Here is a 15664-nt window from a genome sequence, read left to right on the forward strand (position 1 = left end):
GACTAAGCCTTTAACCTGTGGAGTCTGTGCTGACTCCAGGTAGCTAAGGGCAGAACTGAATTGTAGGATACTCAGCTGCTGTCTGGAGAGGTGGGAGAATTGTTCCGTGTGGGAAAAATACATTTGATGTCATAAGTCTTGTGACTAGAACAAACAGTTATCATTTAAGTTCCCTTCTACCTCTGCCCTACTTCACTTCACCTCACCCCCAATATAACTACTATTGTGAGTTCAGTGTATCCTTTCAATCTATTTTTTTGTACTTTTACAATTATATATGGAGATATATAGATATGTATCTCCATCTTCACAACATAGAGGACAGTTGTCCCCATAGGTTAGATACTCTATCACACTCAATTTCTCACATACATGCTTATCTGTTTGAGTTTATTGTACTATACCAAGAACCTATTCATCTACTCCTTACACTAATGTCACTACATTTGGATTACTCTAAGCGTCCTACTATGTCATGGTATCTGGTAGGCTAACACATCTTATTTGTTCCTCTTTAAAACTGTCTTAGTTACTTGTGCTTTTAAAGATTTTTTTAAAAGGAAAAGTGGTGTCTTCTACAGACATGTGCCCCAGTATGGGAGGGTGGAAAGTCCAAGAAACCCTATTGGAAGAGAAAAAAGAAGATAAGGGGGTGTGGGGATGGGTACCCAAGACATTCTATTCAGAGAGAAAGCACAAATAGGCATGGAACAAGAAACAGCATGCAAGCATATAGGCAGTTGATATTACCAGAACAAAAAGGATGATGTAGGGACATAAAATGGGTCAGGTCTTAAGGACCTCATACGCCATACTAAGAAATCTGGACTTGACTCCACAGGTCAAAGATTCTTAACCTATACTCTATGGTTGAGCTCCAAAGGACAGCAAAAGCAAGAGTGCCATAATCATGTTAGTTCCAAATAGGGGTCTCTGATAGCAATGTGGCAGATAAATCTGATGAGGTCAAGATTGAATCAAGACCTCTAAAAGTCTTCTGCAAAATTATAAGCAAGAAATGATAAGGAATCAACTGATTAAGTGGATGTTTTAAATGGTAAAAATTAAAAAGATAATTACTTGGGTAGGAGTAGGATATAGAAGTCTAATAAAACTCCCACTATTTCTGACTTGATGATAGCGTCATTAACTAAAGTAGGAGGGAAAAAATAGGTCCTGGAGACAAGAAGGAATGTGGTTAGTCATGGACATACCAAGTCAGAGAGGCCTACAGGATATTCAAGTAGATATGTCAAGCAACTGGATATAGCTGAAGCCCAAAAGGCCAATCTGGAAGATACAGATTTGGAAGTCAGCAGCAGGTATTAATAGCTGACATCTATTGAGTGCTTATCATATGCCAAAGAAATACTTAATTTGAATTATCTCACTTAATCTTTAACCTGATCTCTTAAATTAGGAACTGTTATTTTTTAATCCCCATTAGACAGAGGTAAACTGAGGAGTTAAGTAATTAGCCTACTGCAATATGGCGAGAATGGTAAGAGTTGGGATACCAACACTAAGCACTTAACTATTTTCATGTTAAAACCATTGAGTACCTGGAATAATGTAGGAAAAACATACAGAATGAGAGCAATGATCTAAGAACAAAACTTTGAAGCACATCAGTGTTTAAAGTGGGCAGAAATTCCCAAAGGAAATCAAAAGGAAAAGTCAAAGGCAGAGGAGGAAACAAGATAGTGGTCCCACCCTGTGGCCAAAGCAGAGCTTCAGTGCAGCAGCTGAACAGCCGGGGAAGGCTGCAATCATCAGTGGGTGTGACACGAGAGAGGCCACGCTAACCAGGAGTTTCAACACAATGGAGGAGGGGGAAGGAATTTCAAGTCCGTGGAAATAGCATCACGTAGACTTCTTAAATAACCTTGAGAAGTCTGTTTAGACAGGAGGTGGGGGGCCTTAAGCAAGTTTGTATACTGAGAAGAAAGAAGAGTATGAATTAAAGACAACAAATGGAGCAAGGTCTGGGATGGAAAAGGGTAATGAGGGAGGAGGCAAAGATTGCAATAGAGCTATTTGAGGGCTCTGCTATGGGCACAGGCTGGACAGGAAATCAGTTTAGGTCAAGAAAGGGCTGACAGACTGGAAGAAAACAGAAGGAATCAAAAGACCTGAAGTCTTTAAGTTCTAGAGCAGGAAATGAGAATGTAAGAGAGCATCTCGAAATGCAATGACGTTAAGAAAAGGAGAGGGGAGGGAAGAGGCAGAGGAAGGGAGGGGGAAAAAAAAGTGGTATTACACTTTTTGGAAGTGCACAGGCAAGCTGGGAGAATGGTGACCCTACCTACTTTCTGTGTAAGTGAGAAAGGAGAGGCAGTGGAATTCTTGGCTAACACACCAAGAGAGGATGGGAGTACAAGGCCTGGTGGTACAGGAAGGCTGGGTGTTTCTTATCACAGTAGAGGGCTTACACGTGAAAGGTTTAGGAGTGAAAGCATGACAGAAAACAAACGTCCAAGGGGATTGTTATCTCTGACGATTACCAAGAATGAGAATGAAGTCAACGAGCAAGCCTCAAGGCTCACAATGGAAGAGTGGCAAGAACAGCTGTCCTCTTAGTTGGGTTTTACCTTGAATGCACGGTTTTCTTTCAAATCCTCTGCACAACCCTGCAAAAAGACCTGCAGGTGGACTTCCTGTGCATTGGCACAGGGAGAAATCAACCCTATGCTAATACGACGCCCACTGAGCCTGAGAAGCTGGACTGCATTACTACAGGCTGCCCAATAACCCTTCCCTTTGGGAACTATGCCTCCTCCACTCCTGGCAATTTTGATAGGGCTGTTGTTACACAAGGGCCTCTGCCTTCCTTACTGAGAGGCACACGTGTGGCCACGAGCTGGCCGGAGTACCTTTACTTGGACACAGTAATTGGTCTAGGATCGGTCACTGACCAAGAAGAGCTATGGTCTTTAGTCTTTTCAGGGGATGTGTACAGATGCTGGAACAGTCTTTTGTCTGAGAGCATGAGCTGACACCACAACTCCTAAAACTGCATACCCCCACTTCACAGGGGCCAAGAGCTCAAAATACGGAAATCCAGTCTGTGACTAGAAAACTGGTAGTCAAGGCCCCACCTCGGCCTTCCGTACCCTATTTAAGTAAACAAAAATACCAAGACACAGACATGACAACATATTTAATGTCTGTAGGTGTGCTTGATCCTCCCATTCCTGTTGTGATTCCACCGCCTCCCCGAACCAGCAGTACCAGAGAAAACAGGGGCAGGATTTCTCAGCAGGATTTGAAAACCATTAAGGCCCTAGTTCTCTCGACTTGGAAAGGATTGCAGGCGAGATCATTCCACAGCATGCCTCAGGCCTCTCTGCTCAAGGAGGAAAACCCCCAGTTCTACAGGACTCCTGAGGTCTTCTGTTCTTCCGCAGCCTGGCGCCGGGCGCTGCGCAGCTGGAAATAGCGGTAGGCTCGGGCACTGCAGAGGTAGCCCCCGTACACAGTGAGGAGCATCATGGAGGCAGAGAAGGTCTTGTAGCCAATGTCAGCTAGCTGCTTGGCAGTTGGCATGTTGTCCCCTACAAAGACAGACTGGATTTAGACCCAAGAGTGAGGCCTCATCTGCCCAGCCCCCTTCTCTGTGTAAGGCCACTCCCCACCTTTTGCACTAAGCAGGCTCAGTCTGTCTGTACTCTACTCTGAAGGGCCCCTCCACATACGCAGATACTGTTCAGGAACACTTAAGGAACACTTAAGATTCAGAAAGACAGGAGCGCCTGGGCAGCTCAGTCAGTTAAACGTCTTTCAGCTTTCAGCTCAGGTTGTGATCCTAGGGTCCTGGGATCGAGTGCCGCATCGGGATGCCTGCTCAGGGCGGAGTCTGCTTCTCCCTCTCCCTCTGCCATTCCCCTCCGCTTGTGCTCTCTGGCTCTCTCTCTGTCAAATAAACAAACAAATCTTAAAAAAAAAAAAAAAAAAAAAAAAGATTCAGAAAGATAAAGTCTGCATACGAGATACAGCCAGAGCTGGAAATAGGTGCATCTGAATGACATTACAGGTAAAACCTGGCCCTCTGTTTGTGGAGATAAAGGACTAGTATGAACCACCCAGAAATGTCCTTAACTGACATATGACTATGAGCACACATCAGGTTTTCTGGCTAGTAGGGAATTAATGGGGGTAGTCAGGGATTAAACATCAGCGGTGAATTACTCTCTCTGGGAGGATCAAATGGGAACCTTCTACAAGTAACCAATTTGTTTTCTCATGAAAACAGTCTTGTTCATGGTGGCTAAGTTCCCATGTTAGCCCTCAAGCATCTGTGTAAGTCATAACATACCTGAAATAATGTCAACAGCAAGTACAGTATAGAAAATTCCATAGGAGTGCAATCTGCAAAGTTCTGGCTCTGTTCCTTTTTTGCCGCCCCTGCCCCCCCAACATGACAGTACCTCGAGGCTCGGGGTTAGGCTCTGGAAATCATTTCCTTTTTTTTTTTTTTTTTTTTAAGATTTTATTTATTTGAGACAGAGAGACACAGAGAGAAAGCACAAGCAGGGGGAGAGGCGGAGGAGAAGCAGACTCTCCGCTTCACAGGGAGCCCAACTGGGTACCCAATCCCAGGACCTGAAGGTCATGACCTTGACCAAAAGCAGATGCTCAGCCGACTGAGCCACCCAGGCGCCCCTGGAAATCACATCCTCAAATGTGTTCCAACCACCTCCGCTTAGATTTACTCATTTATCCGTCTACCTTTTTACTCCTGCTATGAAAGTCACAGAGGGAAAAAAGGCTTCTGTCTCAAAGTAGCTAATGTCTGATGGGGAAAGCCACAGACCCCAAATTCAGTTATTTAACGTAAAAGATGGGCGGTGACCAGAGGAGAAGCGAAGTGAGAGCTCAGAGAAAAGGCGGAGAGTGGGGGGTGACTCAAGAAGTCAGCAGCAAGCTGGGAGCGGGGGGGTGGCTCCGTCCTTTAATAGGGTAGACAAGATGTATACCAGTAGGGAAGAGGGAAGGGGAGAGCATTCCGGGAGCTGAACGCGGCAGCACAGGGTGCCCGGGAGAGCCGCACACCAAGGTGCAGCTGACTGTTAGGCAAGGGTCAGAGCTACTTAAGTTGGAGCATGGAGGGCCAAGACCCCCGGTGGGAGGAAAAGTCTGACAGGAACCTACGGCTGTCGGGGGTCTGTTGGGCTGGAAGCGGTGCTGGACGGCGGCTCGCGGTGCGCGGGGCAGGGAACGCGGTGATCTCAAGGGCACTGAAGGCCGGGGCATGAGACAATGGGTAAACTAAGGCCGGCCCCAAACGAGGCGCCTCAGCGGACGAGCAGCCCCTACGGGGCACTCGCAACGGCGTACCTGGGTGCTAGGTGCTGCTGCTTCCTGGCGTCCAGCCGCGGCCTCGGCCAAGGCCGGCAGCGTCTGGCCGCGGCAGTCTGCCAATTTCCTAGCGCAGCCGGACGCAGCACGCCTGGCCATGTACGCGAGGGTACCGGCCCGTTCCTGGGGGGCTATTAGTGCAGGAAGCCACCCGTTCTGTCTCCCACCCGTACCACTTACCCTCTAGGGACTCCGCTCGGGACGCGAAAGACGTCAGCACGCGCCCGAACCCACGCAAATCCGCCCACAGAGAACCGAACCCGCAAACGCCGCAGCTCGCGCGTTGCCGCCTTTGCGCTTCCAGGCCAGTCACCCTTACTACGCATCCTCAGACCAGTCTTCCTCTCGGAGAGGAATGTTGAATTCTGGGGTTTGTAGTCTTTCTCCATGGACAGCCTGTCTTTGGTGACTCCAGCTCCAGCCCCGGAACTTGTCGCTGTTGAATTCTGGGGTTTGTAGTCTTTCTCCATGGACAGCCGGTCTTTGGTGACTCCAGCTCCAGCCCCGGAACTTGTCGCTGTTGAATTCTGGGGTTTGTAGTCTTTCTCCATGGACAGCCGGTCTTTGGTGACTCCAGCTCCAGCCCCGGAACTTGTAGTATACACAATCACCACAGAAAAAAGACCGTCTATCTTTCCGACTCAGAGTCAGCCAATCCCCAGCCTGGGCGCGGTGACGCCTCCAGGAGCTGGGGGGATTCTCTCCGGGTCAGCCCTCCGGAGGTGGGCCGCGCGCCCCCTAGAGCCTGCACCTGCTCACTTCCGCGTGGCCGGCTTCGGCCGAACTCAGGTAGGGACAGATCCGCCAGGTACCGCGAGGCCTGGCACCACGAGGCCTGGCTGGCCAAGAAGGCGGCAGGTTTGGTCACGGCCCCGGAGTGGGTACGAGGGACGCATCTGTAGCGCTTTGGGACCGTATTGTGAACTCCCCGCTTGCAGGGACCCGCCGGGGTTAGGGGACCCCTTGCGGGGAGAGGGACTGTGTGGACACCCCTGCCAGGGGCCCGGAGTGGTAGGGATTATGGAGGAGACATGTCCTTCTTGTCTTCATTTTTCCCTGTGGCATAAATGGAAACATAACACGCAGCGATACAACATGGCACTCGCGCTGCCCCCACGCACTGAAGCGCCCTTCCCCAACTCCTTTCTGGAAAAACCACAATTTATTGAGTAGACAAGTAGTAGGCTTGATGGGAAGGCCTTAGATTGTTAACTGTGGAGTGAACAAAAGTAGGCAAAGGTGTGGGACTCTCTAACAAGGTTACAGCAGCAGCCGAAAGAAAAGAGCTGTCTCTCGGCCCTCACTTTGACCTTCTTGGGGAGGCAGCTCTGGATTCAGTCAGAGCCCCAACCTGGGCCCAGCCAAATCTGGGGTGGCTGTGGCCTTCACTCTCACAGCCTGATTCAGGCATCTCTGCCCTTCACTGGTAAGACAGTGAATCCTCAAGGGCTAGGGCTGAGGAGGGGAGCCTGCCTCCCTGATCTGGCAGGGAGTAAGAAAGGGTTAACATAATGCTGGCCAGAGCCACAGTGTGCCAGGTGCTGCCCCACAGGAAGCTGAGATCTGCTGAACATGGCTGGAGCCTGGCAGGCCCACAGGGCCTATTTGTAGCCAGGGGCCAGGCTGCTGACCTGTGACATTCCCTGGCTGCCAACCCATCCTGGAACAAGGCCAGTTCAAAGCATATTCCCTCCTCCCCTTCCTGTTCTTCCCTCACCACAGTGGGTAGGGTGGTTTTAATTTTTTCCTCCTTGAGTTTCCCAGCTCCTGAGGTGCTGATGGAGTCAGTACCTCGTGAGAAAGCCTTCAGGTGACAACGGAGAGCTGGCCTTGCTTACCCCTCCCTGCTCACAGTCCCTGAGCAGGCTTTGGGCCACTCTCTGGCCCCTGGCCCCTGACGCAGGTGCTGGTTAGCTGCCCTGGCTGCTCTGGGAGCAGCTGAGAAATAGGCACAGGTTCTGGGAAGAAGAAAGGGCTGAAGCCAGGGAGGTCCTTGAAAAGAAGCAGGAGGGACCCAACTGACACCTCCCCCAACTAGAGCTTCAGAGAAGGGAGGTGGGGCAAATATAAAGGTCACAGGGAAGCAGAGTGATCTGAGCCTGCTCTGAAAAGGTGTTGCTGTCAGCAGATTAGGTTCCTGCTCTGCCGAGGGTGCTGGCCTAGAGGGTGAGAGTCGTCTTGGAAAGGTCATGCATGGTGGGGAGGAGCTGGCAAGAACTAGGAAGTCCCTGGGGAGAATGACAAGCCCTAGGGCCAGAGACGCCAGCATGGCAGCAACTCTGGTGCTAGGGCAGCCTTGAGGTTGGGTGGGGGAGGGATGGGGAGGAATGACCAGAGGTTTCTGAGGACGCAGATGTTGCTAGGAGAAGCTAGGAGGGGGCAGAGAGCTCTGTATTTTGTTAACAAACACTGAGATCCATTGATGCTGTGTGGGGCCCGGCAGAGGTCAGAGCAAGGGGGTCCCTGAGGCCTATGTCAGCTCAAAAGCCCGGACCCTTCCTTGGCAGCCCTTGCCTCATTCCTCTTGTGGCTGAGGTACTTCTTTAGCCACTTAACTGGGCTTGGGGCCGGGACTCCTGGTCTGTGTGAGGCAGCAGTGGGTAGCCCTTGCCTCCCTCTCCCTTCATCCTCTCCCCAACACACACACCCAAAAAAGCAGGCAGCACTGGGGCTGGAGTCTCCCCCGCCCAGAAGACAAGGAGAAAGACCCACATCTGGAGGGGGACAAGGCAACTCCATTTCTGGTGAGAGGTGGTGGCAAGAGACTGTAGGCTGCTTGATGGTTCAGGATCCCCAGGTAGATAGTTGGGCCCCACAGCCTCCTGTCCTCCAGAAGAGGCTGCTCCATGGAGCGTCCCAGAAGTCCTGGTGGCCAGGTACCCTAAGCTGTTGACTGTCTCCATTGGGGCAAAGAAGGTGCCTGGCCTGGGCCCCAGCTCTGCTCACAAATGTTCTGGATGATTCTGCAAGCAATGGATGAATTCGCCCACTGGCTGCCTCTCATAGCATATCCTGTACACAGCCATGAACAGAGGAAACCTAGAATAGGGAAGGAAAGACCCAGCTCAGCCTTCTGGCATACCCCTACCTCACCTACCCCCACCCACTCCCCATCCACCTCCTAACCCTCCACTCCTCTACTCTCCCACCTTTGAGCTCAGGCAGACTCTGGCTCTAAATTTCCAGCTGCTGAGAATTCCAACTTCCTAGTCCTGGGTTTAGGGTAGGTTTTTGATTGCCCTGTTCCCTACCATATTGAACTTACCTGTATGATTCCGTGGCATGAATTATTTGTTCTAGTTGGGCAAGCCACTTAACTTCTCTACTAAGCCTCAGTATCATCAACTGTAAAATGGGATCCATATAACAGAGTAGTGAAGAAGGGATTATGTATTAATGTGAAGGAGCTCAATAAATGTGTTTCCTTCCTCCCATCCTCTTGCACAGGCTGCTTGCTTTATCTGGAGGCATGCCCCTGACCAGCCTTGAGCTGATCTTCTGAACCTGATTCAAATTCTCTTATTCTAGGATTCTTTTTCAGACCAACAGAGCTCTGCTCTGATCAGCCCATCACCCCCACTGTCTTTGTGCTCCCTAAAAAGGAGCACCTTGACTCAGAGACTGTCCTCCTCACACCTCAGCACCCAGGACAGGATTCAGGGTAGAGAAGGGTTGGCCTCCAGGGAGTGGCTTAGACTGGGGCTGAGGGACAGAGAAGTGGGGCAGTCAGTTGAGTTTATACCTACTGCCCCAGAACCCAGTCCCCATAGCAGAGGACAGGAGGAAAGGGCAGGAAGTGAGGCTGCATGGAGGGGTCCAAGCAATGTGGTTAAAGAACACCAGCCTGGAGGCAGTTCAAAGCCTATGAACTAGCTAGGGGACAGTGAACAGACCAGACTCTCTCCAAGCTCTAGTCTCTTTGTAAACCTAAGTTTCCCTCTCCACCCACTTTACAGATGGAGGAGGGGTCAGGAAGATGAATGTGAGAGCACTTATGGCTGTGGTCCCCTTCCCCAGTGGGGCTGGGGCAGACACCTACTTGTCCACCAGGCCCTTGTGCTGGAGGATGCTGTGTAGCTCCCGGGCTGTCGGGGGCCCCTGCAGCTTCTGCCCATTCAGCATCTCCTTCTCCAGCTGCTCAATGGGCTGTGAAGAAAATAGGACGGGTAGATGGAAATGGGAGAGGAGGGTTGTGCGCGCGAGGTGGAGAGTCTGGGGCTCAGATGGGAGGTGGGATCTTGGAGGAAAGAAAGGTTCGGAATATTCACAACAGTCTTAATGTTTGTGCTCGAGAGACGCCTCAAGCTGAACCCCTCCACTTGGAACCTGTCAGGCTGCCCTCCATTCCCCATTCTCCCAGGGTCCCACCTTTCCTGTGCGGGCGAAGGCTTCCGCCACCTTTCGGTTCCGCCCTCCATAGCAGGTAGTGATGAGGTCAGCAATACCGCAGCTCTCCAAGAAGGTGGCACAGGACACAGGGCCACTGCAGAAGAGCTTGGCAAAGGCGATCATCTCCATGAGCCCCAGTCGGATCACCGCAGCCTTGGTGTTGTCGCCAAAGCCCAGCCCATCACAGAAGCCAGCACCCACGGCCACTACGTTCTTTGGAGAGTGGAGGTCACAGGTGAGAAAGGATCCCTGCCGGCAGGCCCATCGGCACCTGCCTCATGCTCCTTCCATCAGCCAGGACACACTACTGAATAAGTGAAGTATAGTGTGCCTGGGGTCCCCAGCTGTTTCCACCTCTTGATTTTCCTACTTCCTGTAACCCTGGCCCCGTGCTTCCTGCCTCCCCAGTGCTGCCCCATACCCCAAGCCTTGAGAACTTGAGCTGAAAACCAGTCTCCTGTCCAGCTGACCCTCCTCTCCATGACTATTCTGTTCCATATCCCTGATGTCTTCAGCTCTATCCAAGATCCAGAGTTCTGGCCATCAGTCTACCTGGGTGTCCTGGATGTCTTATCTCCCATGAGCCAGGGTCCTTCCCCAGGACATCTCCTCTTACCCCTGGACCACCCACTGGAGGCAGGGATAGGGATGCCCCCCAAGGAGCTACAGGAAGAAAGGAAGGAGGCGGCCCAATGTTTGATGGTGAATAACTGGCAGGCTGGAATGACCCTGACCTTGCTGCTACAGTTCTTCCTGTGTTGGGGGGACTTGGTGGGGAAGAGGAGCAATTGCCCAAGAGTGAGAGCCTGGAGTCCCAGCAACGTGGTAGAGCTAAGCCAGGCCCTCCTTTGGGGCCTTCTCCCCCCCACCCCCCAGCTGCCTCTGCACCCCTCTCACCTTTAACGCCCCACAGATCTCTACTGTATCCACCTCCTGCACCACTGTGATGCGGAAATTCGGGGTCTGCATCAACATTTTCAGAAGTTTTCCTTGGGTCTGGTCCTTGCAGCCTAAAGTGGGAAGGGGGCAAGGCTTTCAAAGGGGATTCTTGACTCTAACCACGCCTGCCCTAAGCAGGACCTGCAACCCTTTCCCTGGGGATGTCCCAGTCCTCCCTCACCTCTGATGCTTGGGTCTCCTTCCTTTGCCTGATTAATGGGGAGAAGATGGCTCAGTGGGGGTGAGGGGAGTACAGAGAGGGGACATAACAGGCTGTGCTGTGAATGTAGGTGATGATAGGGCTCTCACCAATGGTTGTCTCACAGAACTTCTCATCAGCCACCTCGCTGGCAATGTTGGCCCCCATCAGCACGCTCATGGGGATGCCAAGGTGCTCCCCAATCACTTCAGAGATGAGCTTCAGCCCTTGAGGGCCCTCGTCTACCCCCTGGGCACAGGATGGAGCTCAGGCCAGGTGCCCTTTATTCCCAACTGAGGGCTTCCCACCCAGAAATCCTGCCCCTTCCAAAACCACTGTCCATCAGTGTCCCTCCCCAAAAGCCCTGTCCCATTCCAACCCAGCCAAAGCTTGCTGTGAGGACGGTAGATCGCACATGGAACGAATCCATTTGAAAATTCCCTTTCTACACACCTTCGATCAACCTACCTCTCCAAGGCAATGTATCCCCTCCACATCCCTAAATAAACCCCCCCACCAAGTACCCCAAACCAGCTTCCATCCCAGACACTGCTCCAAACCAGCTTCCCTTTCACATTCCTCAAACCAGCCCACTTCTCATACCCCCAGACATCCCATGTATGCCTCCTAAACTCCTCAAGACATCAGCCTCCAAACCGATCTCTTAACTACTCCCCAACCAGCCTCCCCTTCCCAGAGGCCCCCAGCACCCATTTCTCAGCCTCCCCAAAACAACAACTCCCCTCTCCAAAAAACTCTTGGCCGTCTTCTGACTTTTTTTTTCTCCCCTCTTCCCCCACCCTGACCCCACAGTTAGGGGTTAGCTGCACCCCCCCAACCACAGGAAGTTGTTCCGGCACCTTAATAAGAGATACACCAATGACGTTTGCCTTGAGGTGGCCCTTGAGCTGACCACAAATCTTGCCAATGAACTGATGAGGCACCACGAAGATGAGGATGTCAGCATCTGCTGCAGCCTGGACCACATCTGGGACAGCCACCTGTGGGGGTGACCAGTGCTCATGGGCCTCACAGACTTCTAGCCCCTGTAGAAGCCCATTCAGGAGATCTAGGAGCTAAAGAGTGAGGCTGCTGGGGGAAAGGAAGGGCAGTTGGGGGATTGAATCTGGAAGGGATGAACCTGGAGGAATGAAACACCGTCTTCCCTCCCCCTCACCATCATTCCCTTTCGCTCCAGCTGCCCAGGGCTCTTGAGGACTCCTGGGAACCTCCACTCAGTACGCTTCTAGCCCTTGGCTGTGGGACAGCGAGGGAGGCCACAGGAAGCCTAGGCTTGGCAGGAGGAAGAGGCCAAGTAAGATTTCATCACCCTGCTTCTTAGGGCCCCCAAGTGGGAAGGGAGAGCCCTCCCTGTCTTTCCTGCTCTCCCTCTCCAGGTTGGGAGCAAGCCACATGTATTTGACCAGGGGCCTTAAGTCCAAGGAGCAGCCTCCTGGTCAGCTAATAGCCCAGTGAATAAGTAACAGACTAGAGCCTGAGGCAGCTGCTACCCAGACCCCCAGTCTTTGATTGCCATGGAAACCAACTTCCTGGTCCTCTCCCCCTCCCTTTGCTGCCTGGGAGCCCATAAGTGTATGGGGGTGGGAAGGTGGGTTCAAGTTCTCAGTTCCAGAAAGTCCTGGGAGAGCTCCTTGGGGGATGTGCGTAGGGGTGCCCTGTGCCGAGAGCAGCTGGCCCAAGATGCTTCCCAAGTCCAAGGAACAGCTGAAATGGCCCCTCTCGGCAGGAAGCACTGTGCCACTTCCCTGTCCCTTCCTTGCAGGGTTTTGAGGCTCACCACGTTGGGAGGCAGCTTGTGCCCTGGCAGGTACTTGACATTCTCATGCTGTGTGTTGATGATCTCTGTCAGCTTTCTCCCCCCGATGTCTTCCTCAAACACCCACATGGTCACCCGTGGGTCAAAGGGTGACAGCTGGGCTGCATTGCCTCCCACAATCTTGGCAATAACTGAGCCCCTGGTGGGAGGGGGAGGACAGAAGGTGGAAGAGTTGGGGCATGAGGGAGGAGCAGTGACAGAGGAGGAGGCACAGGGTGGCAGTGAGGGGATAGCACAGCAGCCCCCCAGATCATTTACTTGCCATTTCCTTGTCACACCCCTCTGCCCCCGCCAGCACCAGGAAAGTGTGTTCTTGGCAGTAGAAAGGAGACTCAGTCTATCCTACACTTCACAGCCTGAGAAGGGGACCAGCCTTCTGATCTTCCCAACCCCCAACCCCAAGCAGCTTTTCAGGCAGGGAGCACTCTGGAAGCTCCCTTCCTGTAGCAAACAGGTGCAGCTGCCCGGGCAGGCAAGGACCTGAGAGGTTTGGGCACCATCTGCTCTGTGGGGGTAGGCACGGAAGATAGCAAGGCTGGAACAGAAATTGGAGGGCTCTTCCTACCCACCGGCTGCCTCCTGCTTCTCCCCTAGCCCTGTGTTCTTGGGGGGACCTCCTCCACCAAGTACTGCTTGACAGAGCCACTTACCAGTTGCCGGAGCCTACAATGCAGACTTTCTTGCCAGCCATGGTGCCACTTCTCTAACTGATTCAGCTCAGTGCTCCGCTCCCCAGCTCTTCTGCCGACTAGGAGCATATAACTCCACCACACGTGGGTGCAGCCAAGTCCCGCCTTCCAGGGGCGGGTGGGGAGGCGGGCGCCTGGGGAGACAGGGACTCTGGCAAAGCCAGGGAAAGAGAAAAGGGTAGAGACAGGTGGGGAACAGCAGAGTCCAGGCCCCTCTTCCTTTTAGGTGCCAGTGGATGGTGCTAGTGAGTTTCTTCCTTTGGCCCCAGTCCTCCTTCCCTGTAATGGTCTCATTCTGAGGTCTGCCAAGAAACAGCCCAGATGAGGAGCAAGTGACTGCCCCCCTCCTCGTTCCCTTCTGTCTCCCAGCACTGGAATAAATTGCATTCAATCCTAGTAGTAGATACAGGAATGCTTTCTTTTCCAAGGTAGCAATCACCCCACATGGCCTCCCAGGAGCCCAAAATCTCTACAGGTTTGTCCCCTAGCAGTGACAGAGACTACCTGTCACTGGCCCCACACTAGCTCTGCTGCAGGGCTGTGAGTGAGGGGGCCCTGTGTGGGCTCACTTTTAAAGATCAGACAAAATAAGAGGTAAGGGCCTGCTTTGGGGGCATCTGAGCCCAAGGATAAGAGACCCCAGGAGCCCCAAGGGACAAGGTCATCTCAGGGACTCACCCTTGGGCTTCTCTCACCTCAAAGGATCCTCACCTGAACGTCTTCCAGGAAGAGAAAGTGGGAAAGGTCAGTTAGAAGCTCTGATGCCAGGTGGCCTACAATTTCTTTGCAGACTCCGGGCTTGGAGAAGAGGGCTGGAGAGAAAGGACTGCAGCTAAAGCATTCACTGTCCTCAAGAGGCTTTGAGCGTCCTTCAATTCTTTCTTGGATTTCCCAGCTACCACACTAGGGGCTCCCTCAAGTCAGTGGTTAGTTTGCAAGAAGCCAGAAAGGGGTGGAGGGCAGGATGTGGGGCAGCTTTAACTTCTGTGGAGCTTTGTGTTCTCAGATCCTGTAACAGAGTAAGTGGGGTGTGTGATTTGGGACATGGGAAGAGGTTGGAAAGCACACACGGAGCAGTCCAGGACACTATTATCACCCGCAGCCATCTGTTTGACAAACTGGTTTCTAGGCTGATCTGGAGTGGGGCAAATGCCCCTAACACATCTGCTGTCTGTGCACCTTGGCCTAGAGGGCAGACACCACTGTCTGCTCACGTGCTGACCTCCTGGCTTGGCAGACTGCTAAGTGGGTGTTTCCATCCCTTGGGGCCCCTGCTGGCTGGCAACAGCAATGAGCACTAGGCCAGAGAGGAGTCTGTGTGCAACCACTGAGTCAGGGTAAATGGGCCCAAGGGCAAGACTGTGGAGAAAAAAGGTTGTTCTAAGTTCCAAGGACCGCCCAGGAGGGGCCCACCATATTCCCCTCCCATGGCCATGGAGTTCCTATCATAGGGGAGCATACATGAAGTTGGTAGTTGATGGTTTCCCTTAGGAGTAAAATTGCACCTGCCACAAAGCCAGCCTCCCATGGATCGCTCCATTATTGCACTGGTGCTGAGATAAAGGCACCGGTGCCAAGTGCCAGCTGGGAACACTGATTATGGGAGATGGAAGAGAAAGAATGCTTCTGTCCCTGGCGCATATGGTAGGAACCCCGGAGAATGGATGTTTATGCATAAGATAACCCCTTGTTTTTTGCCTAAATTCTCCCATCTCTCATTTTGCCCTTAAAATCATTTTCAGTAGTATGGAGACCCGAATTTGTGCATTTATATAGGAATAAAGAGTGTGCAGTCTCAGAATTGGCTCATCACAGAAGTTATCTGTACTACTGGAGCTCTTTTCCCAAGAGCGAACTGTAGATTATTTGCTTGAAATTAATAATGGTTCATCAGCCATTCATTACACATGTAATTAGCCTGGGTAAAAACAGATGCCATTTCAACGTCCTTGACATCAATTTTTTCCACTCCCAAGTTATCACCCCCACACATTCTTTTTCCCTACTCAAGTCCCAACCCCCAAGTTCCACATCGGGAACAAGTTGTAACCTGGGTGGGTTCGATTGCCTGCAAGGCAGTACGTTCGCGGGCGTTCCCATGCATGAAGGCAAAGGTTAATTTTTTTTTACTACAAGTTTGGAATGTGGTTGCACTCATCCTACATTCTAAACCCCCTTCTTGGGTAGAATCAACCTAGATAACAGCACCAAGGAGACAAGTATGAGCCACCAGGTGAGAAGCGAGCACATTAT

General features: G+C 52.0%; 2 protein-coding genes across 4 annotated transcripts; both read right to left on the minus strand.

Moving 5' to 3' along the window:
• Positions 1-3141: 3141 nt before the first annotated feature.
• On the minus strand, positions 3142-5615 carry LOC116878958 (cytochrome c oxidase assembly protein COX14). Of its 2 annotated transcripts, none has more exons than XM_032876823.1 (2): positions 5539-5615; positions 3142-3554 (listed from the first exon to the last, which is right to left on the minus strand). In XM_032876823.1, exon 2 carries the CDS (start codon positions 3544-3546, stop codon positions 3373-3375), a length of 174 nt encoding a protein of 57 aa, XP_032732714.1. In that variant the 5' UTR covers positions 3547-3554; positions 5539-5615; the 3' UTR covers positions 3142-3372. The 2 variants fall into 2 exon arrangements, with proteins under 2 accessions (XP_032732714.1, XP_032732715.1); XM_032876824.1 differs by lacking the exon at positions 5539-5615 and adding an exon at positions 5338-5532.
• An 883-nt stretch (positions 5616-6498) lies between these two features.
• GPD1 (glycerol-3-phosphate dehydrogenase 1) lies at positions 6499-15503 on the minus strand. Of its 2 annotated transcripts, XM_032876829.1 has the most exons (9): positions 14123-15503; positions 13373-13562; positions 12684-12861; positions 11746-11886; positions 10996-11134; positions 10645-10757; positions 9727-9960; positions 9398-9504; positions 6499-8397 (listed from the first exon to the last, which is right to left on the minus strand). In XM_032876829.1, exons 2-9 carry the CDS (start codon positions 13411-13413, stop codon positions 8301-8303), a joined length of 1050 nt encoding a protein of 349 aa, XP_032732720.1. In that variant the 5' UTR covers positions 13414-13562; positions 14123-15503; the 3' UTR covers positions 6499-8300. The 2 variants fall into 2 exon arrangements, with proteins under 2 accessions (XP_032732720.1, XP_032732721.1); XM_032876830.1 differs by lacking the exons at positions 12684-12861; positions 13373-13562; positions 14123-15503 and adding an exon at positions 12063-12288.
• Positions 15504-15664: the final 161 nt, after the last annotated feature.

The sequence above is a fragment of the Lontra canadensis genome, unplaced genomic scaffold (assembly GCF_010015895.1).
Source record: "Lontra canadensis isolate GAN:19392208 unplaced genomic scaffold, GSC_riverotter_1.0 scaffold59, whole genome shotgun sequence".
Taxonomy (NCBI): domain Eukaryota; kingdom Metazoa; phylum Chordata; class Mammalia; order Carnivora; family Mustelidae; genus Lontra; species Lontra canadensis.

Coding starts and splice junctions, on each gene's coding strand:
- GPD1 (XM_032876829.1), bottom strand. CDS start 13,413: ATGGCTGGCAAGAAAGTCTGCATTGTAGGCTCCGGCAACTG. Junction 9,961..10,644: donor AGATCTGTGGGGCGTTAAAG/GTGAGAGGGGTG, acceptor CACTCTCCAAAG/AACGTAGTGGCCGTGGGTGC. Junction 9,505..9,726: donor CCTTCGCCCGCACAGGAAAG/GTGGGACCCTGG, acceptor TTTTCTTCACAG/CCCATTGAGCAGCTGGAGAA.
- LOC116878958 (XM_032876823.1), bottom strand. CDS start 3,546: ATGCCAACTGCCAAGCAGCTAGCTGACATTGGCTACAAGACCTTCTCT.